Below are 26,792 nucleotides of genomic sequence, written 5' to 3' on the forward strand. Positions count from 1 at the left end.
AAGGTGCGTGTAGCAGCACAATCTTATAAGGGTGTGTTCTACATCATATACTATGCTCTTGGGTGCACATAACAACAAAAATGAAAAAAACTGAGATTCTGCCGGAAAACTAATTATTCACCGGAAAACTGGAATTTTTTTTTATATTTTATCAGTTTTTTTTAATCCTCACGTGGGACTGACTTATTACACTCCTCTACACTCCATTTATTTTCTACTTTTTTTTATTCCTTTCATTCGCAACCTCCACCATTACTGTAATTCCTTCACAAGTCTAAAAATCAATTTGCCATATCTTCCCAAATCTAACTATGAAATAGTTGTCTGAATCGAGTGATTGTGAGCTCTAACTCTTAGTCAATATTGAGGAAAAAGTCTTTTTGGAGTAGAAGGCAACTTAAGGTACGCAAATCTCAACTTAAGATATGTTGCAAGCTTTGCATAATGGTCTGTTAAATGTTGGAAGTTCTTGATATAAAACAAGAGTGTTGGGAAAAATAAGAGAGAAAGAGAGAGAGAAATAAATGGAAGGGGAAAAGTCCCACATTGATTGGGGAGGAAGGTTTTTCCTTGTTTTTATAATGTATTGCTTTAGCACTACTTAGTTGAGTGAGTTGGAGGTGTGTGTTACTCCACACACACACACGCGCGCGCGCGCGCCGAGCCGAGCCTCAGTTGTTGACTGACCAGATTAATCTGGTCGTTTTCTTGGCCAGATTCTTCCCACCTTTCATGCTTTCAGTTTTTCCTCTTCACCCTATAAATATTCGGTGGTTTTCTTAGCCAAAACACACAACACAATCAGTCTTCTCTCTTCTCTAAACTTATCTAAATACATGTTCTTTCTGTTCTGTTTTCTGGGCAAGTATTCTGAGTTCCAGTCGGGTTTGTGAGTGCACATAAACTCCGGCGCCGTGCTTATCCTGGAGGGCGACCGCAATTGTCTACTGCACCGGGAGGTAGCGCGGAATCGTCTTTTAGGTCAGTGGTTCTCCACGACGCGGCTATTGTCAGTTTGGTTCACGCATCAAGAGATAAGTTATTTCTGTTTTATTGCTTATTAGTATAACAATCTAAAAGACGATTATGGCTTCCAAATTCCTTGTTCCTGATATGTCTAAACTAGAACCTCTTGATGGAAAGAATTATAAACGTTGGGCTGTTAGGATGCATTTTTATTTGGAGCAGATTGATGTTGCATATGTTCTTGATGATATTGTTGAACCTGTTGATAAAGATGATTTGTCTGAATCTGAGATTAAGTTTTCTAAGGATGATAGAACTTGTAAGGGCATGTTGTTGCATTATATGTCGAATAGTCTGTTGGATATTTATATGGGTTTTTATCATGCTAAGGATATTTGGGATGCTTTAGAGAAAAAATATGGAACTGATGATGCTGGTACTAAACGTTATTGTGTTAGTAAGTGGTTAAGTTTTCAAGTTGTTGATGATAAGCCTATTATTGATCAGATTCATGCTTATGAGAGTATTTGTATTAATATGGCTGCTGAAGGTCTGTCTATTTGTGATACTACCCTTGCTATTGTTCTTATTGAGAAACTCCCTCCCTCTTGGAAGGATTTTCGTAACCAACTCATGCACAAAAAGAAAGACCTAACCTTAGAGGAACTTGCTGCCCACCTCAAAATTGAGGAGGAAAACCGTATCAAAGACAAAACCCCTTCTGTTTTCCCTTCCTCTTCTTCTGCCAAAGCCAACCTTGTTGAACCCAAATCAAACAACCAGTCCAAAGCCAAAAACAGTAACCTTAAGCCTAATGGGAAAATTCAGAAGTACAAGTTTAAGGGAATCTGTTATGAGTGTGGTTTGACTGGTCACAGGGCTAGAGATTGCAGGGTCAAGAAGAAGAATGGGCAAAGTCAAGCAAATCTTATTGAGGATTCTGACGTTATTGTTGCTGTTGTTTTAGAAGCTAACTTTACAGGTAATGCTGCTGAGTGGATTGTTGACACTGGAGCTACCAGGCACATCTGCGCCAACAAGGACATGTTCACTACCTATGACAAGGTTGAAGGTGAAAATGTCTTCATGGGCAACTCAGCTTCTGCTTCTATCCAAGGCAAAGGGAAGATCGTTCTCGCTCTCACTTCTGGAAAATTGCTTACTCTCACTAATGTTTTGCATGTTCCAGAAATGCGCAGGAATTTAATTTCTGGCAGTTTGCTCATGAAAGCTGGACTGAAGCTCTCCTTTGATTCTGATAGATTAGTTCTTACTCGCAATGGGGAATTTGTGGGGAAGGGCTTTTGTAATGGGGGGCTTTTTACTCTTGATGTTAAAATTGACACTATGAATAAGAATGCTAGTACTTCTTCTGCTTATATTGCTGAGTCTATTGATTTATGGCATGCTAGATTAGGTCACGTTAATTTTGATTCTGTTAAAAGGCTTAAACACTTAAATTTGATTCCAAGTTTTTCTAAAACTGATTTTTCGAAATGTCAAGTTTGTGTTGAAGCCAAATTTACTAAGAAGCCATTTAAATCAGTAGATAGACAGACTGAAGTACTAGAACTTGTTCATAGTGACTTAGGTGATTTTAATAATCACGAAAGTAGAGGGGGTAAAAAGTATTATATTACTTTTGTTGATGATTGTTCACGTTTTTGCATGGTTTATCTTCTCAGGTCTAAGGACGAAGCTGAGGAAATGTTCCTCAAATATAAAGCTGAGGTAGAAAACCAGTTAGACAAAAAGATCAAGAGGGTTAGGAGTGACAGGGGTGGTGAGTACAGCCCTGACACTCTTAAGGCATTTTGTGAGCAACTTGGCATTGTTCATGAGACGACGACTCCCTATTCACCCGAACAAAACGGTATAGCTGAAAGGAAAAATAGAACTTTAAAGAATATGATGAATTCTATGCTTATTAGTTCTGGGCTTCCTAATAACATGTGGGGGGAGGCTATTCTTTCTGCTTGTCATGTTTTGAACAGGGTTCCTCACAAGAAGCTTGACAAGACTCCATACGAAATATGGAAAGGTCGAGCGCCAAACCTAAAATACTTGAAAGTGTGGGGGTGCCTAGCAAAAGTAGGCATACCTAGCTTCAAGAGGGATAAGATTGGTCCCAAAACTGTTGATGCTATTTTTATTGGCTATGCTTATCAAAGTGCAGCTTATCGTTTCTTTGTTAAAGGTGCTAACAATTCTTATGCAGGTGGTCATATCATTGAAGCAAGAGATGCTGAGTTCTTTGAGAACATTTTTCCTTTGAAAATGTCTCCTTCTAATGATAGTGAATTGCATGCTAGTAGTTCTGTTAGTTTACCTATTGCTAATGCTCCTATTACTAACGATGATTCTGTTTTGGAGCCAAGGAGAAGCAAAAGGGCAAGAAAGGAAAATAGTTTTGGTCCTGATTTTATTACTTCTTATTTATCTGAATCTTCCTTAATTGATGATGATTTTGTGCATATTTTTGTTTTGGAAGATGATCCAAGAACCTATGATGAGGCAATGAGGTCAGTTGATGCTGTATTTTGGAAAGAAGCAATTGATAGTGAATTACAATCAATTCTCAATAATAACACTTGGGAATTGGTTGAACTTCCTAGAGGTTGTAAGCCCATTACTTGTAAATGGATCTTTCGGAAAAAATTAAAGGCCGATGGATCCATAGACAAGTATAAGGCAAGGATAGTGGTAAGGGGTTTTACTCAAAAGTTTGGCATTGATTATTTTGATACTTACTCCCCTGTTACTAAAATTGCAACCATTAGGACTTTAATTGCTCTTGCTTGCATTTTTGGTCTTGTTGTTCATCAAATGGATGTCAAAACTGCATTTTTGAATGGTGACTTGGATGAGGAGATTTACATGGTCCAACCTGAAGGGTTCGTTGTTCCAGGACAAGAGGAGAAGGTTTGTAAGTTAGTCAAGTCATTGTATGGGCTTAAACAAGCTCCAAAGCAATGGCATGACAAATTCGATAAGACTATGACTGGTAATGGTTTTCATGTTAATGAAGGTGACTCTTGTGTTTATTTTAAGCATGATAGTCATGGGTGTGTAATTATTTGTCTTTATGTGGATGATATGTTGATTTTTGGGACTAACTTGGATCGTGTAAATGAGACAAAACAGTTTTTGAGTTCGAATTTTGAAATGAAAGACATGGGTGAGGCAGATGTGATTTTGGGAGTAAAAATCAAGAGGACTCCAAATGGCATCTGTCTTAATCAGTCACACTATGTTGAAAAACTTCTTAAAAAGTTTGACTCATTTAATGTCGATCCAGTTAAGACTCCCTATGACCCAAGTTTCCACTTAAGGAAAAATAATGGTAATCCAGTTAATCAGTCTGAATATGCTAGAATTATTGGTAGTGTTATGTTTCTTATGAACTACACTAGACCTGACATTGCTTATTCTGTTAGTAGGTTGAGCAGGTACACTCATAATCCAAGCAGTGATCATTGGATTGCTCTAAGGAGGTTGCTTAGGTACCTTAAGGGTACTATGGATTGGGGTTTGCATTACTCCAAATTTCCTGGAGTTTTGGAGGGTTTTTGTGATGCCAACTGGGTATCCGATAATGATGAAGTTAACTCCACTAGTGGCTATGTCTTCACCCTTGGGGGTGGAGCCGTATCCTGGAAATCTTGTAAGCAATCTTGTACTGCTATGTCTACTATGGAATCTGAGTTTATTGCTCTTGAATTGGCAGGTCATGAGGCAGAATGGTTGAGGAACATGCTTGCAGATATTCCACTGTGGGGGAAGCCAGCTCCTTCAGTTGCACTTCATTGTGATTCGCAAGCTGCTATTGCTGTTGCACACAACCATGCCTATAATGGGAAGAAGAGACACATCCGTCTGAGGCATAAAGCCGTCAGAAATTTGTTGTCTGAAGGGGTGATATCACTGGACTATGTTAAGTCCGAAAAGAACATTGCGGGTCCGTTAACTAAAGGCCTATGTAAAAAACTAGTTTTGGAAACATCGGAAGAGATGGGGCTAAAGCCCGTTGTATGAATTGTGAAATAATGAACTCCTACTCACTATGAGTTCAAAGGGGAACGTTATGTAATAATTCGGAAGCACATTTTCATTTTATTTGTCCATCTCTAGATGTTTGTTTTGTGCTTAGCTACATATGAGAAGGAGGTTGAGCATACGGCTCTTAATGAACCCATATCCATATTTTTGGAGGTGTGTTGTAGCTCACACTTGATGGAGTTCACCTACTTAGGTGTGGAAGTGTGGCCGCTTCCTATGAGTATTTCGTGGGCTTATACTCTAGAGCACCTATGAGCATCCAGGCTGGACGTATGGCCAGTATAATGCGTCATCTTTATTCGCGGAATTTCAGAATATTATACATGTTCAATTGTGTGGCTCAAAGTGACGGGTCCCTAACTCCCTATTGAGTTCAAGACGAAGGTCACTTGTTAGGTGAGGGATCATAGCTTGATGTCCACTATGTGTTAATTCAAGTCGCGAGACATTGACACTTATGCAATTGTTTTGTTTTGCCCAGAATTCATTTTTCCTTTCTTTCTTTTTCATATCTTCGAACCTGTGGGGGATTGTTGGAAGTTCTTGATATAAAACAAGAGTGTTGGGAAAAATAAGAGAGAAAGAGAGAGAGAAATAAATGGAAGGGGAAAAGTCCCACATTGATTGGGGAGGAAGGTTTTTCCTTGTTTTTATAATGTATTGCTTTAGCACTACTTAGTTGAGTGAGTTGGAGGTGTGTGTTACTCCACACACACACACGCGCGCGCGCGCGCCGAGCCGAGCCGGGTCGGGTCGGGCTCGGGACTTGGGTCTTGGGTCTTGGGGAATGCGATGCGCGGGCGTGGGTCCTTGTTATCTTTTTGGAGAAATTTTATTTCCCTTTTCTTTGTCAAACAGAATATTCCTTTTTTGTCTGTTGGGTTTTAATCAGCCATTAATTCCTTGATTGTAGCTGACTGATTAATTCCTTGTTTCTTGCCTCAGTTGTTGACTGACCAGATTAATCTGGTCGTTTTCTTGGCCAGATTCTTCCCACCTTTCATGCTTTCCGTTTTTCCTCTTCACCCTATAAATATTCGGTGGTTTTCTTAGCCAATACACACAACACAATCAGTCTTCTCTTTTCTCTAAACTTATCTAAATACATGTTCTTTCTGTTCTGTTTTCTGGGCAAGTATTCTGAGTTCCAGTCGGGTTTGTGAGTGCACATAAACTCCGGCGCCGTGCTTATCCTGGAGGGCGACCGCAATTGTCTACTGCACCGGGAGGTAGCGCGGAATCGTCTTTTAGGTCAGTGGTTCTCCACGACGCGGCTATTGTCAGTTTGGTTCACGCATCAAGAGATAAGTTATTTCTGGTTTATTGCTTATTAGTATAACATTAAACTCCCATGCAACATTTGATGTGCAATTGATTTCACTCTGTAACAATTCCACTTAGTAAGTTTCACACCAAATTTATACATAACTTCTGTCTCTAGTTGTTTCCTTGAGAAATTTGGGTCATCTTTGAACTTCTGTAAAAATTCCCTTGCAAACCACTTTGCCTTTGCCTGTACATTTTGATAAGCTGCCCTATTACAGTTATGAATGGGTTGCACGGATTTTACCATAAAAGACTTTTTTTGGCCATCCCAAGATGCATAAATCTTCCATTCACACCCTTCCTTGCACTTCGCCTCTATCTTTTTTTTTTATTTTCACACCTAGTGAATTTTATACAATATCCAGCAATCACAGCATATCTTCTTACCATATCCTGAAACAATTCAGGTGATGGAAATTTCATGCCTACTTTCCAAACTAGCTGCTTGAAGTCGGTGTCCTTGTCAACAGACATTACCTTGTTCCTCTTCTTAGGCATCTCATTATTCTCACTATTTAAATCAGAGTCATACACCACATCATCATCATTTTCATACTCACTTTCCCACCCACTCATCGATGGTATGTTAAGGTCATGTTCTTGGTTAGAGGCACCTTCGTCTAGTATATGACATTTTCCCTTATTGCTATCTTTTAGTCTCCTCCTAGAATCTAAGAGTTCCTCATCAGTAGAACTACCACCATCTTCCTCCTCTTCACAATCATCTATGTTCAAATCATCAATTTCCTCACTGTCCACATAATCAACATCCATTTCAGATTCATAACTCTCTTCTATATTTGCACACCACTCTTTCGCTGGAATATACTCATTTACTGGTTCAATTAATTGCATGGTTGTCATAGGCTTGACTACCTTCTTTTTCGCCACCATCTTCTTCCTAGGAGTTAATTTCAATGGTCTCTTTAGATTTGTGTTATGTGGATCAAAGAAACTGCTATGTACATCACTTTGTGACTTAGAAAGTGGCTCAAGTAATGTATTTCGTGGCTCACTTGAGAGGTTTTGTTGCTATTGTGGATCAATCAATGGCATTTCGAGTTGCTCTATTATTTTCGGCTCATTAACTCCATGAATCAAAAACACTTCAACAATCCCATGCTCACCCCCGACTTTGCACATATCCAACATTTCCGTATCTTTAAATACCCTAATTAACCCAGTATTCAAAGGAGATCCCGGTAAAAGATAATAAAAGGCACAATTGGAGTCATACACAATCCCTTCACCTTCCTTTAACATATCTAAGAACTCAAAATAACTCATGAAATCTGGGTCAACATTATTCCAGTAATGAACAAGACCCCCTACATACTCCCAATTTGAATTTAATGTTCCCCCATGATGCAATTTTATATTCCCTCCGTTCCTAAATTGTTTTTACGTTTCCATTTAGGGTGTTCCTTTTTATTCTTTACATTTAGTATCTTTCCTATTTTGGTCATAAATTTTGGACTAAATTACCCTTGTTTTACAATTTTTTTACTCAAAAGTCCTTACTTTTCCATGTGCTATTGTACTTTTTGCACTATTTTAATAGTTTTTCAACACTTATTATTACTTTCTCTCTCCTCTCTCCTCTAATTTCTCCACCCCACATGCTCAACATTGTATTTTTCAATAAATTTGTACTTTCAATCATTGAAATATTCCAATATACCTCAACTTTACACAATTTCTTAATTACCGCGCATAATTCCAAACGTAAAAAATATTAGGGAACGGAGGGAGTAGTAAATTTGTCTTCCATTACCTAATACACAAAATACCCACATCATCAGATCATTACCTAATTTTACGCAATCACATAAAAATTCAAATAGAATATGCGTGCAAAAAACAAAAGTCAATCAAACACCTACTTTAATGATTACCAACAACACTAATAGCATTCAATTAAGAACCCTAATATACACTATATATTGACAATGAAGGAGAATAACAACAAAAACTTACCATGTGCAATTATGTGAGAAATTACCATACGTTGCCCTTAAACCCACAATTATCAAAGAAGCTATATGTAAACTTTGTAAAGGAATCACAATACTAGTGGAGGTAGAGAGTGATGGGAATTGAGAATATATAGGGAGAATGTGGAGGGGTGAAGCAGAGTAATAAATAATCACGTGAAAATTTTTAAAATCTTCCAAAATATTAAAATATAAAAAAATTCCAGTTTCCCGGTGAATAAGTAGTTTTCCGGCAGAATGTTAGTTTTTAGTTTTCATTTATGTTGTTATGTGCACCCAAGAGCATAGTATATGATGTAGAACACACCCTTAAAAGATTGTGCTGCTACACGCACCTTTGTAATACACTAGGCGAAAATATGAATTGGCCACCGGTTCAAAACCCCCCAATGCCACCGGTTTTGAACCGGTGGTCATTTGTGGGGTGGCAATAGCTCCTTTAAAAAGCCACCGGTTCAAAACCGGTGGCAATCATTATTGCCACCGGTTAACCGGTGGCAATCATTATTGCCACCGGTTAACCGGTGGCAATAGTCACTTCCCACTTTTTTTTTTTTTTGATATTAAATTTTATGCCACCGGTTAACCGGTGGCAATTGTCCCATATAATTTTTTTTTTATTCACTTGAAATACCAAACAATTAAACCAACAAAAAAAATTCCCAATATCAAAATATAAATATAATCGCAATATCAAACAATTAGACCAACAAAAAAAATTCCCAATATCAAACAATTAAACCAACAAAAAAATTCCCAATATCATATTATCAATTTTATCATTCAATATAATCGCAAACTTACAACATATAATCAAAAAAAAATTTACAATATCTACCCATTACAACATATAAATCAAAAAAAAAAAAATACAATATAAATCAAAAAAAAAAAATTACAACATCAAAATAAAAAAAAAACCCATACAACATCTAAATCAATAATCCTAAATCTTGATTCTTCGATTGAAGATCTAAATCAATATACCTGCATCAATTAAAACAAAAAAAAAAAAAACTCAGAACACTATGCATAATCGATTACAATCATTCAAAAAAACCCAGAAAAAAAAACCCATAATTAAAATCGAATTAAAATCAAATAAAAATCGATTTTAAAACTCAGAAAATTCGATTTAAAAAACCCAGAAAAATTCGATTGAAAACCCAGAAAAAATCGATTTCAAAACCCAAAAAACCCCAGAAGAAATCAAATAAAATCAAATAAAAATCGAATTAAAGCCGATTTTAAAACTCAGAAAAATCGAATTAAAAAGCCCAGAAAAATTCGATTTAAAAACCCAGATAAATTGGATTTAAAAACCCAGAAAAACCAAGAAGAAATCGAATAAAATAGATTAAAATCAAATAAAGTTCGAATTAAAATCGAGTAAAACCGAATTAAAATAAAAAAAATCGATTAAAATCAAACCCTAACCTCGATTAAAGTCGGTGTTGCTCATGCATGTGTTCGTGGTGGTATTGTAGCGGCGATGGTGTTATTGTTGCGGGAGTGGTGGAAAAATTGGTGGTGGTGGTGGAGATCGAGATGAGCGAGAAACATCAGTTGCTGCGGTGGTGGTGATTTTCAGACTTTTTTTCTCAAGATTTCGAGCAAGAGAAGGAGATGAGAAAGAGAAGGAGGAGATCGAAGAAGGAGATGAGAAAGAGAAAGAGAAGGAGGAGATAGAAGAAGAAGGAGATCGAAGAAGAAGGAGGACGAATTGAAAGAGAAAGAAGAGAGGGGAGAGCAGGAGAGAGAAAGAGGAGAGGGGAGAGCAGGAGAGAGAAAGAGGATGAGCGGCTGTGAGGAATTGAATGAGTAGGGTTCGGGGTTTATAATGGGGGCGGTTTTTTTTTTTAATTGATTATTGCCACGGGTTCAAACCGGTGGCCTTTACCATTTTTGCCACCGGTTCGGTTTGAACCGGTGGCAATTTAAATTAGACTATCCCGCCCATTTTTTAAGCCACCGGTTTTTGAAAATCGGTGGCCATAGAGCGGTGCCTAGCCTCTTTGCATTTTTCTACTAGTGATAGTTGGTGTTGTTGAGACCAATTTTTCCTAAATATATCCATGAGTTTTAGTGTTCGAAACTAGTAAATGATATATTGATATGGAATAATTGTTGTAATGCTTCTGGTGACATGGTACAATATTAGTGCAGATTTATGTAACACATAAATGTTTTAGGAATATTTTTTAATACGAGAATATAAATAAGGAGGAAGTTCCATTTTATCTCCTTGATAAACAAATCGGCAAAATCGTAAATAAATCACCAATTTTGTCTTGTCAACGTGACATTTTGGTAAATAAAACAAAAACGGTGAGATCTATATATGACAAAAAAAAGTTGTTTATTTATTTACATTTTGGCCATTTTGTTTAGTCATCATGGCATCTTGATAAATAAATCAAAAACTATAGGACCCATACATGACAAAAATTTGTTGACGTGTTTACATATGTATCAAGGAGATAAACTTGTATTTTTCTCATAAATAAGTTTAGATGTTAGAACAGCTAACTGACTTTCACATCTAAAATTTGAGAAATCAAGAAATGGAGCAATTATTGAAGGATGGACACATACATTATATTCTTGCAACAAGAATTAAATGACAATTTTGAATCGATTTCTATTCTTTAGTACCAAATTATTTCATTTATTTATTAAGAACACATAACATTACAACAAGCTCCATCATTGGGCATTAACACTATTCATGACTAGCCAACTTACTTCACCCATGGATAATTTAATTCATATGATTTACTAGGAACATTATACAAGTAAATTCCATCACTTCGAGCATGCCAACTACAATCTTTGAAGTCACACTTCCTCCACAAATTAACATCACAAACAAACGCATTGTAATGAACATGACCTTGACTAAACTGCACATCGCAAGCATAAAGAGTAGTCAACCAAAAATTTATTCTAAAATTCCAATGAAATTCACTACCAACTCCGAAAGTATGCCATCCAAGGTCATCATCCTTTGATTGACAGTGGATGGTAAGGGGCCCATTGTTGGGAAGTTATTCATTTACTATATGAACTGTGTATAACACTTCAACATTACAATTAACAAAATTTTGGCTTAAAAAGCCAAACAAACTACTAATGCAATAGAGAGATAAGGAGTATTAGAAGACTTATTGATCTTATAGGTTGACATGTTTTCTCAAAGTTATTTGTTGCAACTCTAATTTGAGAATTCAATCAAACTAATGCAAAATCATTAGTCTTATATATAGCAATTACCTACCTCACATTTGAAGGTAAGTCTCATCATATGATTCAATTAATTTTGACAAACAATTATTGATTGTTGTTACCTTTTTTTTCTTGATTTTCAATCATTTCAATGACATTTATTACCCTCTTGATATCCATATTTATTACTCCATATCTATACTTAGTATTTAAAAAAGCAAACCAAAAAAGACATATGTCATCATTCTATTACACTTCCCTATCATCTTCTTCAACTCAATGTGCCACATGTCGTCATATATTTTTTATTTTTAATTATACAATTCTTCTTAACTCTTTCATTAAACACTTATCTTCATCTCCCCTCTTTAATTCAACCTTCTTATTTTCTCTCTTTAATTTTAGTCCCTCCATCTTCTTTCTATTAAGTCTCATTTCAAATTAAAGTCTCAAAATTTTTATTTCTTTATTTATGTTTTCAATTACATATTACACTCATAATTATTTATTGGTACTTCCTCACTCATCTCTCAATGCAATTTTCTATGAACAAGCCGTGCATTGCACGGCCCAAAAGGCTAGTTAAAACTCAAAGAGACAACAGACGAACGCCATGTGTCACCCTTACTTATAATATAGTGCCACATATGTGCTATGTGTGTACCATATGTGATATCATCCTTCTCTCACTGCATTGAATTATAGTAATGTGTAGTTATTTTAACGAAAAACTCTTCACTACCATAACTTTAATTTTCTATCTATAATAATGTTTAATTAACTTGAAAAACTCTTTATATGTATAGCCTCCATATTTAAATTCGACGTATTTTATATATATTAATGAAAGATAATATAGATTATTATATTTTCCATTAAATTATATGAATATTGATCAATATTAACCCTTTATATTAATTTTAATCAAGCTACAAATTTACGATGTATCGGGTAATTGTGCGAGTCAATAACTAGTTTTCCTTTTAAAAAAATATTTGATACCTTCTTTTTGACCCACTATATCTTCTCCTTATAACAAGATTTGGTTTATTTATTTTGTTCACACTACAATTTTCTATGTCATACTTCTTTTTTATTTATTTTGTCCACCTAAATAGAACACATCACCGTTTTTGCTTTTTTTTTTTTAATTTTTTTTTTAATTTTTTTTATATTTAAAAACCACATCACCCTTTTTCATTTAAACTTGGAATAAAGATAATTTTAAAAGACAAATAGTTTTTGGGCCCGGGGAATGCCTCGGGTCATCACACATGGCTAACAATTAATTTACATTTAAATTATGACTCAATTATCAATTCTTGTAATTAAAATTATTATTTATATTGTCTTTCACTAAATGATAATATACTGTGGTGATCACAAATGAACATAAAATATGACTTAACTTGGTGATCATACATTAAGTGTTTGAATTGGAGGTCACATATTCAAATCTTGTATGAGTAACTTTTTTTAATATAAGTGCATAACATGCATGAAATGAGAATCAAAATAAGGAGAGTGAAACATGTCACAAATAACTAAAAATCAAGATGAGGAGAGTGACATGTGTCACGTATATTGATTTAGGAACGCCTGTTAATATATAGTATAGATATAGTTTATCATCAACAAAAAAAAAAAAAAAGATTAATCAGTTGGCAAAGAAAAAGGCCATGAGATTTTATATATCAATCAACAAAGAATTGCATAATCTTACAACAACAAAAATAAAATACATAAAATAAAATTTATTCCTTGAAATAAGTCCAAAATAAATCATTTGCATTATTTATTTATATCTATACATTTAATACGTACTTCTAAATTTCAATCAATCGATTAATTTATACAGTTAAAAATTCAAAATCATCTTATATATGTTATTGTTGGGACAAATTATGTGCTTCACCCAAATTCAAATAACCTATATTATTCTAGGATATATATTAAAGGGATGTCATTACTATTACTATACCTTGATATATAACTTCTCTAACGTAACAAAAAAATTAGTTAATTCATCATACTACTTGAAGGAGTTTAATATACAAGAAAGAAGTTAACTAAAATTTGAACATATGAACATAGATTAAAGATACTACTGTCTTCATTAAAGGAATGAAATTCTCTTCTCAAGCTTCAACTCTAAAGCACCAGTTCCTATGAGGGAACCCTTCTCGATCTTTGGATTACTTTGTCATGTGTTCCCTTGTTCCTCATGCTATCTTTATAAGGCTTCACATTCTCTTAGTCAAAGTTTCTAATCACACATTTAAACAATCAAACACCTATAAGAATGTAGGTAGGCTAGGTCATCATCAAAATCATAAGGCAACATACTCCGTATTATATACCCTATGCTTATTTATACATGTAAATATAGTTATTGAGAACATATTTGATATATTTAGGAAATCATGGGATATATTTTGTGACCATATTTTATGGCTAGAGTATCTTTTGGGGTATCTTTGATTAGTTTCCTAATTCTATCTTTCTAGGGTGTTCTTTTATTATATATTGTCTATGGCCATCACTAACGCAATTTGATCAATTGAGTTTATTCACCTTAGCATGGTATCAGAGCCGAGTTAAATTTCGTCATCCCCTATCACCAAAATTAAGTATTCGGTTAATGTTGTTTCGAGTGCTCCATCCGACGGCTTGTTTTCTAATACAATTACGGGATTGTTTGGTAATGTTAATATTCCCGAAAATTGTTTGAATGGAAAATTTAATGTTACCTCTTGGATTATTGACACAGGAGCAACTCATCATGTAACCGGAGACAAATCTTGGTTGATTGATACCCAGAGTTTTGAGTGTCTTGTTGGTCTTCCCAATGGTGACACAGTATTGGCTTTTTTAATTGGCTCTGTTCGTTTGTCGGACAAGCTCATCCAAAACGGAGCTCTTTATGTTCCTAATTTGAGTTGCAATTTGCTTTCTGTGTCACAAATTACCGATGAGCTTAATTGTAATGTCCACTACTTTAACCCTTATATGTGTGTTGTACAGGATCAAACGAAGGAGTTGATTAGAATGGGAGCTAGCTAGGAGAGACGGACTTTACTATTTTATCAATTCAAATTTAGTGAATCATGTTCGTGTTGGTGAAGCAACCTCGACCTTGGAGTTGTAGCATCGTCGAATGGGTTATCCCTCCGAAAAAGTGGTTAAATTACTCCCTCATGTCAGTAGCAATAAATGTTGTAATCCCCCGTATTTTTTAAATATTTTATAAATGAAATTTTATTTTATTTATAATATTTATTTGTTATTTTCCAAAATTTAATTTCAAAAGTTTCAAATTATTAATCTGGGTGGAAAATTTTGTGAACAAATTATTTTATGCATCTTTATTCTACAATTTATGTCCAATCAAACAAGCCTAACCCATTTGTTTACTTAATTGACCCATTATTTTTATGAGGCTCAATCTTCCTATTTACCCTACAATTCTTTCCTATAAATACCTCATGAATACCCAAAAATTTTCCCACACAAAAAGGTTAGTCTTATTTTCTTTCTCCTTTGTTTTATTAATTTGTGTAATTATAATTATTGATTTATGGGTTTTGATTTTATTGTTTGAAATTAATTTAATTAGTATCAAATTGTATTTTGATGATTAAACTTTATAATTTCAGATTTTATAAGTGTCATAATTTTCAGATTTTGTAAATTTTATAACCTGGGGTTTTTAATTATTGAAAATCATGATTTTAGGGTTTTTATGAGCAATTGATTTAGGGCTTTTATAGTAATGATGTTTTGAAATTTTGGTGATTATAACTACTGATTAGTTTAACTTAATTCCAGATTATTTTGAACACTTAAATTCGTGTTTTAATTTTTAGATTTTCGTTCGTTAATATTAATCCCGATCAGGTTCTGAACTCATTCGATTTTGATAAAAAAAAGTAGTGTTTTCCATGTGGAAACAACGTTTTAAGAAAAACTCACTACTATTGGTAGTGAGCACCACCCTCTCGTGGCCAAATTCATCCTCTAAATAGGATTTTTGGGCAGTTTTTGATTTTAACGAAGTTTTTTTTATACTTAAAATATTATCCTTGAGCTTGATTAATAAAATTAATTATGTTTAAAGTTAATTAAGCATAAATATATGTTTTTAATTGAAGTTTTAAGTGCTGGAAATAGTTTCTAAGTACTATTTTTGATGTTTTATAAAGAGGGTTTAATCATCCATTAAAAAAGGGAGATTATTAGGGGTTTTTAAATAATTTTCAGATTTTTATTAAAATTTAAAATTACTGTAATTTCATGTATAAGAGTGTATTTTAAGGTTTTTATGAATTTAAAGAACTATATATAAGCCTTTAATTTTAACTAAAGGGAAGGTTTTAAAGTGTTGTTTGATTAGATTTTGAAGGTTTTAAAGTAAGTTAGTATTGCTGTAAATTTGATTGATTGGGTATTGATTGAGATGTTATTGTTTGGTTTAGGAGAGGAGTTTATTGAAGGTGATTTCTAGATAGTAAAGTGGCATACCAATTCATTTCTCAAGGTACGTACAAGTTACGAAACCTTGCTTATAGGTGCATGTTTAAGGACGGATCGAGAACTTAGTATCATGTATAGGGTTGACTGGGCTAAATTGTTTGGTTATACATTGTGAATTTCAAATGATGTGCACTATTTTATATTGCAAGTATTATTTGTGCTCTAATTATGCAAGGTGCGCTTAGAGGCAAAGGTATGTGATTGGTGTAAAGATTAATTTATTACACATTCATGATTATGCAAACAGGATGAGTAAAGGAAGAATTCAAGTCTTATAAGACGAGGTTAAGGTTTTGGGGTGCCTTATGCACTCAAGGTGTTTATACACCGAGGTAGTAAAGGAATAAATAATAAATATTGTTTGTCACTAATAAATCAAGAATTTAAATTGGGAATTTGCCTTGTTTGATTGAATTGTGTTTGGAATGTTTGTATTGTAATGTATATGAGTCATCACCAAGTCTAAACCTGTAAATCACGTAAAGTGCAAGATGGATGAGCAATAAAACTCTGGATTGGTGCACATCTGGAGTAATGACAATCAGGGGTTGGGGTACATGGGGTATTAGCCGTGTACTGTTATTGAGGCCGTCTGATCTACCAGTCTCCTATTTCAAATATTATTTTTTTAAACTAGGAGTTAGGTGAGATCTCATACTAACTACGGTCACGGAGTCGCGTTCGTGGTCGTTGGATGTTTATTGATGTTTCAGAAAGGAGGCATGGGGTTTTTCTTTTATTGATGTTCCAAATGGGACATGGGTTGGACAACCTTGTCTATTGCTAAATCCAACGAATTAAATAAATGAGTTAGTTAATATCAACTAGTGAGGTCTTAATAAATTTGATAATTGAGCCATGTGTTGAGTCTGTATTTTAATGATGCTTCTGCTTGATTATTAGTAGCATTGCATGTTAGGGATTTCTTATTTTATTTTGCAGCTTGTATGTATTCAGCTTTGTTGATTGCGTGCTTTTGTGTGTGTCTTTCTTTGGTCATGGCCTTCGCCTTTCAATGACCCTGTGACGATCCAATTTTTACACTTGTAATATTGGGGAGCAGATTAACCACAGGTTCTTACACATTCAACATTCGCATCTAGGTGGTGGGATCTTGAGTGGAGTGTTGGATGCTTTTCTTATTTTTATTGTTATTTACTTCTGAAGTTATTTAAACCTCAATTATATTTTCGTACTACTTCTATTGGTTTGAGTTTGAATAAGGGCCTTAAGGGGTCCAAGTTGTAAGATTTAATTTGGTTTTGGTTATTGGTTGTGAAACTTATCTAAAATTCATTTAGTTTTTCCGCTGCTATTTCTGATAAAGCCTTAACGTTTGAACACGTGGCAGTAGCACGCCAGTAATTCTCTTGGATTTTGTTCAGGGTATTCACAGGTTTAAAGAGAGAATTATTGGGGTGTTACAAATGTAGTCTTGCTAAAGGGTGTGAGGTATGTATGCGTGCTAAACATTCTAAAGATAAATTTCCTTTGAGTGATGGTATAGCTTCTAGGATTTTTGAGAATATACATTGTGATTTGTGGGGTCCGTATTGACAAGTCTCGTCGTGTGGAGCTCGTTATTTTTTTACTATTGTGGATGATTATTCTATAGAGCAGTTTGGATTTATTCACTGGTTGATAAAACTGAAGTTTTTTTGGCGTTTGTTGCAATGGTTGATAGACAATTTTCACAAACCATTAAAATTGTTCAAAGTGACAATGGCACTGAGTTTGATTGTTTGCATGATTATTTTGTTGCTACGGATATTCTTTTCCAAACCTCTTGTGTTGGTACTCCTCAACAAAATGGGAGGGCTGAGCGAAAACATAAGCACATTCTTAATGTTGGGAGGGCTTTGAGATTTCAAGCTAAATTGCCTTTTTATTTTTTGGGGTGAGTGTGTCCTTGTCGCCATTCATTTAATTAATCGTACACCCATACCCTTGCTCCAAAATAAAACTCCCATTGAAATCCTATTCAATTAAATCCTGTCTTTTGATGCAATTCGCACTTTTGGATGTTTATGTTTTGCACATAATTAGAAAACATATGGAGACAAATTTGCAAGTCGTACTAAAAAGTGTGTTTTTATGGGGTATCCCTTTGGGAAGAAAGGATGAAAGTTGTATGATCTTGAGTCAAAGGTTTTCTTTGTATCTCGTGATGTGAAATTTATTGAAGGAGTTTTTCCTTATGCTTGCTCGGAGGATGTGAATAATATGCCAACTTCTTAGCGTCTTTGCCGTGGTGTACTTAAATTTCTGCACATGTGCTCATCAACCATTTCAGTCATTGTCTACCAATAGTCTTGCTGCTTATCTTGCTGACCCTTAATTTTAAAATGGACTAACTCTATAGGAAGTTGAAGTGACCAATATTTCCAACTTATGCCTTTTGGCCCTTTTCCTTATCTTTAACGGGGCTTGCCCAGTTAATCTTCATGATTGACAAAATTTGAGGTTATATAAACGGAGGGTTGAGAGAAATTTAGAAGTGTCTCGCAGGGGTAAGATGGTCATTTCATGCGGGATTTAAATTTTGTCATTTTAGATTCAGTGGTACAAAATACACTCTTAGTGGTTCAAAATATAATTTCAGTGGTATTTAAAAAAAGGTTCAAATGTCTTATTAGGCTATCAAATAATACCATTAGAGCTCAGTGGTACAAAATACATTCTCAGTTGTACGAAATATAGTCTTAGTGGTACTTCAAAAAGTTCCACTGGAGTTTTAGTGGAACAAAATATAAACTTAGTGGTAGTGGTCCCCAAAAATTTTTGTCCGTTTTTGCACGTGATACATGTCTGAAAAGTTTTAATGGGGCCCACACCACCTTTTTCACTCTTCCTATCTCTCTCCTCCTTTCTCTCTCTTCCTTTTACTTTTATGTTATTTTAATAGTTGTGAGACACTTCCATTTGTCTCACAACCCTTGATTTATACTTCCTCACAAAATTTGTCAATCATAATCTCCACCTCAGCTTTTGTGACCCCCACTTGATGAATCAGCAAGATGAAACATCATTTTATTTGACGCCGTAACCGCAATTGGGTTGACCATTGAAAAGCTTCGTACTCTTTCTTGCTCCATTAAAGCTTCATCAACCTCCATTCCACCATTGAAGCTAGCTTCCCCATCTCCACAACCTTTGAAGCTTTCCCGACACCACCATTGATGAATCCCCAAAATCCACCCACCTTCCCCAATCTTAAACGAAAACCCTATGAATAAAGGGTGAAATTAATGGCATGGTCAACCCCTAAGGGTAAGGTTGACCATGTCCTCCATTCAAGCTCCTTCCATTGAGCTTGATTTTCGAAGATGGGTCGTTAATGGTAGAAGTGAGGTCGTCGACGGCAAAGAGAGGAGATGAAATATACATGACGGTGGTTGTGATGATGGTTGTGGTTGTGATGGTGGTGCAGTGCTTTCACGTTTGACATCGATCGCCGATTGGGTGAGCTCTTCTCTTGGAAGTTACCTCCATTGTTGAGAGATTGAGAAGAGTGAGGAGAGAGAAAGTTGATGGAAAATGTTGTGTTAACGGTGTGAATTGTGTGACTGTGAGCTGGAGTAGTGATATGGCAAGAATGCCAACTGTCAATAACAAATTTACCATACCATCCCTAATTTAATGATGGAAATTTCATTTATGCCCTTATGATTGACAATTTTTGTTGATCATGAAGATTAACTGGTATTTTCCCATCTTTAACATAACCCTCTCATAATATAATGCTGAAACAGGATTATATTACTGTGGACAATACAACAACGCAAACACATGTACACCAATTTTTAACGTAGACTTAAAGCTGCCCATATTATATTTGCTACCTGACGGCGAACCACAGTACAAGATCTGCAAATGAGTGATAGAGCTCATGTGGGTATTGTTATGGGTAAAAATTCATAGATGTAAGTCAACGTCAGTCAAAGTAAAGTCAAGTGACGACGACTCTTCGTCATGGACGAAGGACGAAGTCAGTTAACCAGTTCCCTACTTCTCCGCAAGAAGATCAGCTAGAAGACTTGGTCTAACCCAGCCTTCTCTAGTCCGTTGAAGATCAAAACAGAAAAGATACTTCACCAACTGAATTCCGGGAATCAAGGATTGGAACTCTATCTCCAAGCAACGGCTATAATTCAATATGGGAACGTTTGTATATAAGGGGAGACACCTACGAACATTGACACATTGCAACCTAGTAACTCATAAGCTAAAAACACCTATTGTACGCATCTTTTCTACATTTTTTGCCATAGTGAAAGTTTGGTAGATCCTCATTCTACCCGCGGTTTTTACCTTCATTGGGTTTTCCGCGTCAACAATTCCTTGTGTCGTTTTATTGCTTTCGTTATTATTTGCTTTCGATTTTATTTAGTTGATTCGTAGCCTAGATTTTGATATTCAATCCCACTTAACAAAAATTAGCATAAATAATTTGGCGCCCACCGTGGGGCTACAACTAGATAAGATCCAGAAAAACCCTATTTCAACCTCAGAATGTCAGCCAGCGAAATGACCCCAGAACAACTTAGGGAGGCCTATGAGAAAGCCCAGGCGGACCTCGAAGCAGCCAGGGAATCTAATGAGCGCCTCGGCAAGGAAAAGGAGGCGTCAGAGACTGACGCAGCTAAACTCCGCCAGCAGTTGGAGTCAGCCAACAGCACTCGTCGCCGCCAGCCAAGGCAGTTGGATATGGTCCCTAGAATGCCGCCGTTAGACATCCTTGAATCTCCGCATGATACCGATACCGAGTCCAGCGACGGAGAGATAGATCGGAACCCCCCAATCAGGAACGTCGGGCAAGGAAGCTTTCAGACGCCAAGGAACGATCAAGACAACCAGCCGCCAAATCAAACAGAGATCCTGCTCCAGAGGTTGGTCGCATTGGAAAAGCAGAATTCCAGGGTGTTATCGATGATGAAAAGGATGCCAGGTGTCCCGATCCCAGTTCAAAGAGAAGCTCCCGATGGATTCGCTGCAACACCATTCTGTGACGAGCTGGCCATGGCCCGGATTCCAAGAAGAGTGTCGCTCCCGACGTTTACGTCGCTTTATGATGGGACGACGTGTCCAGAGCAGCATGTAGAATATTACAAGCAGCGGATGTGGCAGGCCTCGATTCCGTTCGATTGCTGGGAAGCATGCATGTGCAAATCATTCGGCGCAACGCTGACCGGTCCCGCCCTCAAATGGCTCGGCAAACTCGAACCAGGTAGTATAACCAGTTTTGCTATGTTAGTTAACAAGTTTTATTCCCATTTTGAAAGCAGCAGGCAGTTCGACAAGCAAACCAGTGATCTGTACCGGATCGTCCAAGGGCCTAGAGAGAGCGTCAGAACCTATTGGTCCAGATTCAACAAAGAGAAGGTGTCGATCAAGAACGTCGACAACAGGACTGCCATCGAAGCCTTCCTCCAAGGATTGCATACAGATTCAGATCTGTACAAAGATATGGTCAAGTACCCCTGCTCAACTTTTGAAGAAGTCAGGACAAGAGCTGTGGCCCAGATGCGCTTCGACGAAGATATCGCCAACCGCAACTCCTATCCGAATGCCAGAGGCCCGTCCGACCGCAAAGCTCCAAGCAACCCGAGAGGATCATGGCGACACCAGCCCTACGAGGCATCAGGTAGATCACACTCTGTTAATGTTGTGCAGATAAAACAGGTCCTCGACGCCCCTCAATACCCCGAAATATCGGAGTTTGGATTCGACGTCAACATCGTGGCGGTGGTCAAAGAGCTGGAGCCCTTAGGCAACAAAGTGCGCTGGCCGATGAAGAGCAACAAGCCCGAATCGGAGAAGGATATGAGCAAGTGGTGCGAATTCCACAGTGACCATGGCCATAAGACGGAGGATTTCTATGCCCTGCGTAGAGAAGTCGTCTTCCAGCTGAAGAGAGGTAACCTCAAGCATTTGCTGGGAAGGAAAAAGAGCGCCGACGCAGGACGCCCCAAGCCAGAAAATGCGACGAATGGTCCTCCAAAACCACCCGAAACCAAGGTAACAGTTAATGTTATTACTGGTGGTTCGGATATTTGTGGACTAACCTATTCTGTAGCCAAAAGGATCGCAAAGTCTACCATAGATAATGCAGATGTCCCGGAAGAAATCAGAGATCCCCAGGAAAAAGAGTTGGAAGCAATGGCAATTACATTCGATGATGACGACATCAACAACATCAACCGAGAACATGAAGACTCTTTGGTAATTTCGCTTATCGTCGGGAATTGTCTGCTTCGAAGGGTGCTGGTCGACGGAGGCAGCTCCGCAAATGTCCTGTTCCGGAGCACTATGGAAGTTATGGGGCTGAAAGATAGCGACATCACCAGAAGGTCAACAACTCTGGTCGGTTTCAGCGGCGAAAGCATGTCGACTCTCGGAGACATAACCTTACCAACCTATGCAGGAGGCCTAAACCCTCAAACAAAATTCAACATCATCGACTGTGCCTCAGCCTACAATGCCATAATGGGCAGACCATGGATCCATCGACTAAAAGCCATCCCCTCAACTTACCACCAGTCAATCAAATTCCCAACCCCGTGGGGAATCCAAGAAATAAAAGGAGAACCCCGTGAAGCCAAACACTGCTACAAAACAACCCTAAAACCTACCATGAGAACTGCATAGCAATTACAGCATGGCCCGACACCAGACAATCCCAACGACCTCGAAATTGACGAAATACCATTAGACCCTGAAAAACCAGAACAAACCGTCCGTGTTGGAGCCAACCTAACACCTGAACTAAAGCAAACCCTCCTAGCCTTTCTCCGAGAGAATAAGGATTGTTTCGCCTGGTCTCATGAAGATATGACTGGAATAGACCCAAGTATCATCTCGCACAAGCTAAACGTCGATCCGAATCACAAGCCTGTCAAGCAGAAGCGTCGAAAATTCGCTCCAGAACGAAACAAAATCATCAACGACGAAGTACAACAGCTGATCGACACCGGAAAAATCAGAGAGGTCAAATATCCAGACTGGCTCGCAAATGTGGTAGTCGTCAGCAAAAAGAACGGCAAGTGGAGAGTATGCATCGACTTCACCGACTTGAACAAGGCGTGCCCTAAAGATCTGTTCCCACTCCCGCATATCGACGCCCTAGTCGACGCCACAGCTGGTCACGAACTCCTAACATTCATGGACGCCTACTCCGGATACAATCAAATCTTAATGCACCCAGACGATCAAGAGAAGACGGCCTTCATGACTGAAAAAGGTATATATTGTAATAAAGTTATGCCTTTTGGACTAAAAAATGCAGGTTCGACATACCAGAGGCTAGTAAACAGAATGTTCAAGGACCAACTCGGGGACACGATGGAAGTATACATCGACGACATGCTGGTGAAGTCTAAGAAGTCAGAAGATCACGTCGGGCATCTTCGTCAAACCTTTGAGGTATTGCGTAAGTACGGAACTAAAGAAATACTTAATGACGCCACCTCTCCTGTCGAAACCAAAAACTAACGAAACCTTGCAGCTTTATATTGCCGTCAGCGCTGTAGCCGTCAGCGCAGTTCTAACGAGGGAAGAAGACGAGGCTGGGCAGCTCCCAGTTTATTACGTAAGTAAGACACTGCTCCCAGCCGAGGTAAGATACACATCCCTAGAGAAATTGGCTGTTGCTCTAATTACTGCCGTTAAAAAACTCAGGCATTATTTTGAAACCCACCACGTAGTGGTGATGACTAACTACCCACTTAAGTTTGTTTTGAGAAAGCCAGATTTGACAGGTCGACTAGGCAAATGGAGCATCAACCTGAGCACAATGGACATCGAATACCAACCTAGAAAAGCGATAAAGTCGCAGGCCCTAGCAGATTTTGTGGCTGACTTTAGCCCCGGCTTACAGGCCGTCGCCGACAAGGAGGTAGAAGAAATCAACAACGTCCAAAGAAATAGCAAATGGATCCTATTCGTCGACGGTTCGTCCAACCAACGAGGAGCTGGCCTGGGATTGGTGCTAAAGTCGCCACAAGGGGACATGATAGTAAGGTCTATATCTTGTGATTTTAAGGCAACTAACAATGAGGCAGAATACGAAGCTTTGATTGCAGGAATGATTGTCGCCAAGGACCTAGGAGCAATAGCCTTGGACGTATACAGTGATTCCCTTCTAATCGTCAGCCAGATGACAGGTGACTTCGCAGCAAAAGATTCCAAAATGACGGCATACCTCGAAATAGCCAAAGAAAAAGCCAAACACTTCGATCCATTCACCATCTCACAAGTCCCAAGAGACCAAAACGCCCAAGCAGACGCACTTGCAAACCTAGCCTCCGCCCTCAAAAAGACTACCTTCACAAACATTCCCTTAGTCCACCTACAAAAACCCTCCGTCACAACCAAAGAAATCTTACCCGTCGACGCCATCACCCAAGACGACGACTGGACCAAACCCATCATAGACTACTTAACCAAAGATATCCTTCCCAATGACAAAACAGAATCCCGAAAGCTTAAATACAAAGCCTCTAGATACCACATGGTCGACGGAGTCCTATTCCACAAATCCGCGTCAGGACTATCCCAAAGATGTATCCAAAAACATGAACAACAACCCATCCTCAGCCATTTGCACGACGGAGTATGCAGTAGCCATGTCGGGGGAAGGAGACTAGCCAAAATTGCAAAAAGACAAGGATACTTCTGGCCGACGCTCCACGAAGACGCAATGCAATACGTAACCAAGTGCGACAGCTGCCAGCGGTTCGCCAACACCATTCACAAGCCTTCAGAACCACTGCATCAAACGTTGACGCCATGGCCTTTCATGAGATGGGGAATGGACATCGTCGGGAAGCTCCCTGCAGCACCAGGACAAAGAGTCTATATGTTAGCACTAACTGATTATTTTTCTAAATGGATTGAAGCAGTTGCTTTGAAACAGGTGACAGACAAGGAAGTTATTACGTTCATATGGACTAACATTATCTGCAGGTTTGGGATCCCGTCAGTAATCGTCTGTGATAACGGGTCGTAATTTATTAGCGACAAAACTCGTTCTTTTTTGCTGAAGTTCCGCATAGAGCTAAGAACATCCACACCTAGGTACCCGCAAGCCAATGGACAAGCTGAGTCTAGCAACAAAGTCGTCATGGAAGCCATCAAGAAAAGACTAAAAGCAGCTAAAGGCAAGTGGGCCGACGAACTCCCAGCGGTCCTGTGGGCCAATCGAACGACGCCAAGAGAGGTAACGGGGCAAACACCCTTTTCCCTCGTCTATGGATGCGAAGCCGTCCTCCCAGTAGAAGCTGAATTCCCAACGTCAAGGTTCGGCCTCATGACGGAAGAAAGAAACCAGGAAGAAATGGAAGACAGCCTGGACGCAACCGAAGAATTAAGAGAAACAGCCCTAATCAGGATGGCAGCGCAACAACAGATCGTCGCAAGAAGCTTCAACAAAAATGTCAAAGCCAAGACGTTCCAGCTAGGTGACTGGGTACTCAGGAAAGCGTTCCAGAACACAAAGAACCCAGCAGATGGTAAGTTAGCCCCTCCATGGGAAGGGCCATATGAAATCACACAGGTCGTCGGCAACGGTGCTTATCGACTGACGGACCAACTAGGTAACCCCATTCCAAGAAGTTGGAACGCAACCCATCTCAGGAAGTATTACTTTTAGTGGTCGACAAAATATTTCGTCGACGAAGAGGTAACGCTCTAATAAGATCTCCAAATTCATTTTGTTCATTCGAATTTTCTATGATTAAGTATACTGACTTAAGCATCGGAGGGCCGTTGGCCACGCCAACGGCCAACGGTACTCTAACTATGTTGGTTTTGCAGAGTAACAACGAAGTAAAGCAAAAGCAAAGCAACGGACGACGACTGCAATAAAGAAAACTACCGTTCCGACGACAATCGTAAAACAACGAGAACCCGGGACAAATCTGACCATAGCGTCCGACGCCAAACACCCGACACCTGAACAAACGAACTAGACTTCAGTGTTCAGCGTCGACACTGGGACGCAAGGGGCATTGGCAAACATCGCAACGAAAGGCCTGAATTATACAATGCTCTCGACAAAGCACGACCAACAGTTGTAAAATGTTTCTTAAATTTCAGTATTTTAACTTGTTCAAAATGTTATCATAAGATTAATAAAAGTTGAATTTTTCCAAAGTTTTTCAAATTCCTGACATGTCAGTATTTTAAACGTCTTTTTTACATACTTATGTTTTGAAAAACTGTTGGCCAAAGCATCCTGTTTTACAGAAGGCGAGACGAACGAAAAACAAAGTCACAGAAAACAAAGAAACATTCAGCATACAAAAGCAAAATGTACCAAGTGTCTTGCACACAAGAAAATCCAAAAACCACTTGCCCTCAAGTGGAACAAAACACAACAAAGAAGCATTGTTTGCGAAACAGAAATAGAAATCCATACAAAGCAGAAAATAAAACCATCACAGACGATGGCCTTCAAGCATCAGCTCCGTCGACGGGAAGGTCACTGACGACCTCCTTGACGATATAATCAATCGAAGCATTGTCGTCGACACCTTCGACCTGCAACTCCTCTGCACCCTCCAAAGGCTGACCCACGTCAGTAGCAGGTTGATCTTCGACGACGGGAAGCTGAACCTCGTCCACGACAGCTAGTGGAGGAACGATGATGGAAGGCCCTGGGCCTGAGTCAGCAGTCGACGCCACTGCCGC

At 38.0% G+C, this 26,792-nt stretch overlaps 2 protein-coding genes and 1 long non-coding RNA gene across 3 annotated transcripts; 2 read left to right on the forward strand and 1 right to left on the reverse strand.

Annotated features, from left to right (window-relative positions):
* Positions 1 to 9,098: 9,098 nt before the first annotated feature.
* On the reverse strand, positions 9,099 to 10,142 carry LOC145615286 (uncharacterized). The gene is made up of 2 exons (XR_014107257.1): positions 9,783 to 10,142; positions 9,099 to 9,332 (listed from the first exon to the last, which is right to left on the reverse strand). It is a non-coding gene; the product is annotated as an uncharacterized LOC145615286 (long non-coding RNA).
* A 10,488-nt stretch (positions 10,143 to 20,630) lies between these two features.
* LOC145614046 (uncharacterized) lies at positions 20,631 to 22,751 on the forward strand. Its single transcript, XM_081669052.1, has one exon. The coding sequence runs from the start codon at positions 20,631 to 20,633 to the stop codon at positions 22,749 to 22,751; it is 2,121 nt and encodes a 706-aa protein (XP_081525178.1).
* A 2,473-nt stretch (positions 22,752 to 25,224) lies between these two features.
* LOC145614047 (uncharacterized) lies at positions 25,225 to 25,752 on the forward strand. Its single transcript, XM_081669054.1, has one exon. It carries the CDS (start codon positions 25,225 to 25,227, stop codon positions 25,750 to 25,752), a length of 528 nt encoding a protein of 175 aa, XP_081525180.1.
* Positions 25,753 to 26,792: the final 1,040 nt, after the last annotated feature.

This window comes from Chenopodium album, chromosome 25 (genome assembly GCF_948465745.1).
Source record: "Chenopodium album chromosome 25, dcCheAlbu1.1, whole genome shotgun sequence".
Classification (NCBI taxonomy): Eukaryota; Viridiplantae; Streptophyta; class Magnoliopsida; order Caryophyllales; family Amaranthaceae; genus Chenopodium; species Chenopodium album.

Coding starts and splice junctions, on each gene's coding strand:
- LOC145614046 (XM_081669052.1), top strand. CDS start 20,631: ATGACCCCAGAACAACTTAGGGAGGCCTATGAGAAAGCCCAGGCGGAC.
- LOC145614047 (XM_081669054.1), top strand. CDS start 25,225: ATGGAAGCCATCAAGAAAAGACTAAAAGCAGCTAAAGGCAAGTGGGCC.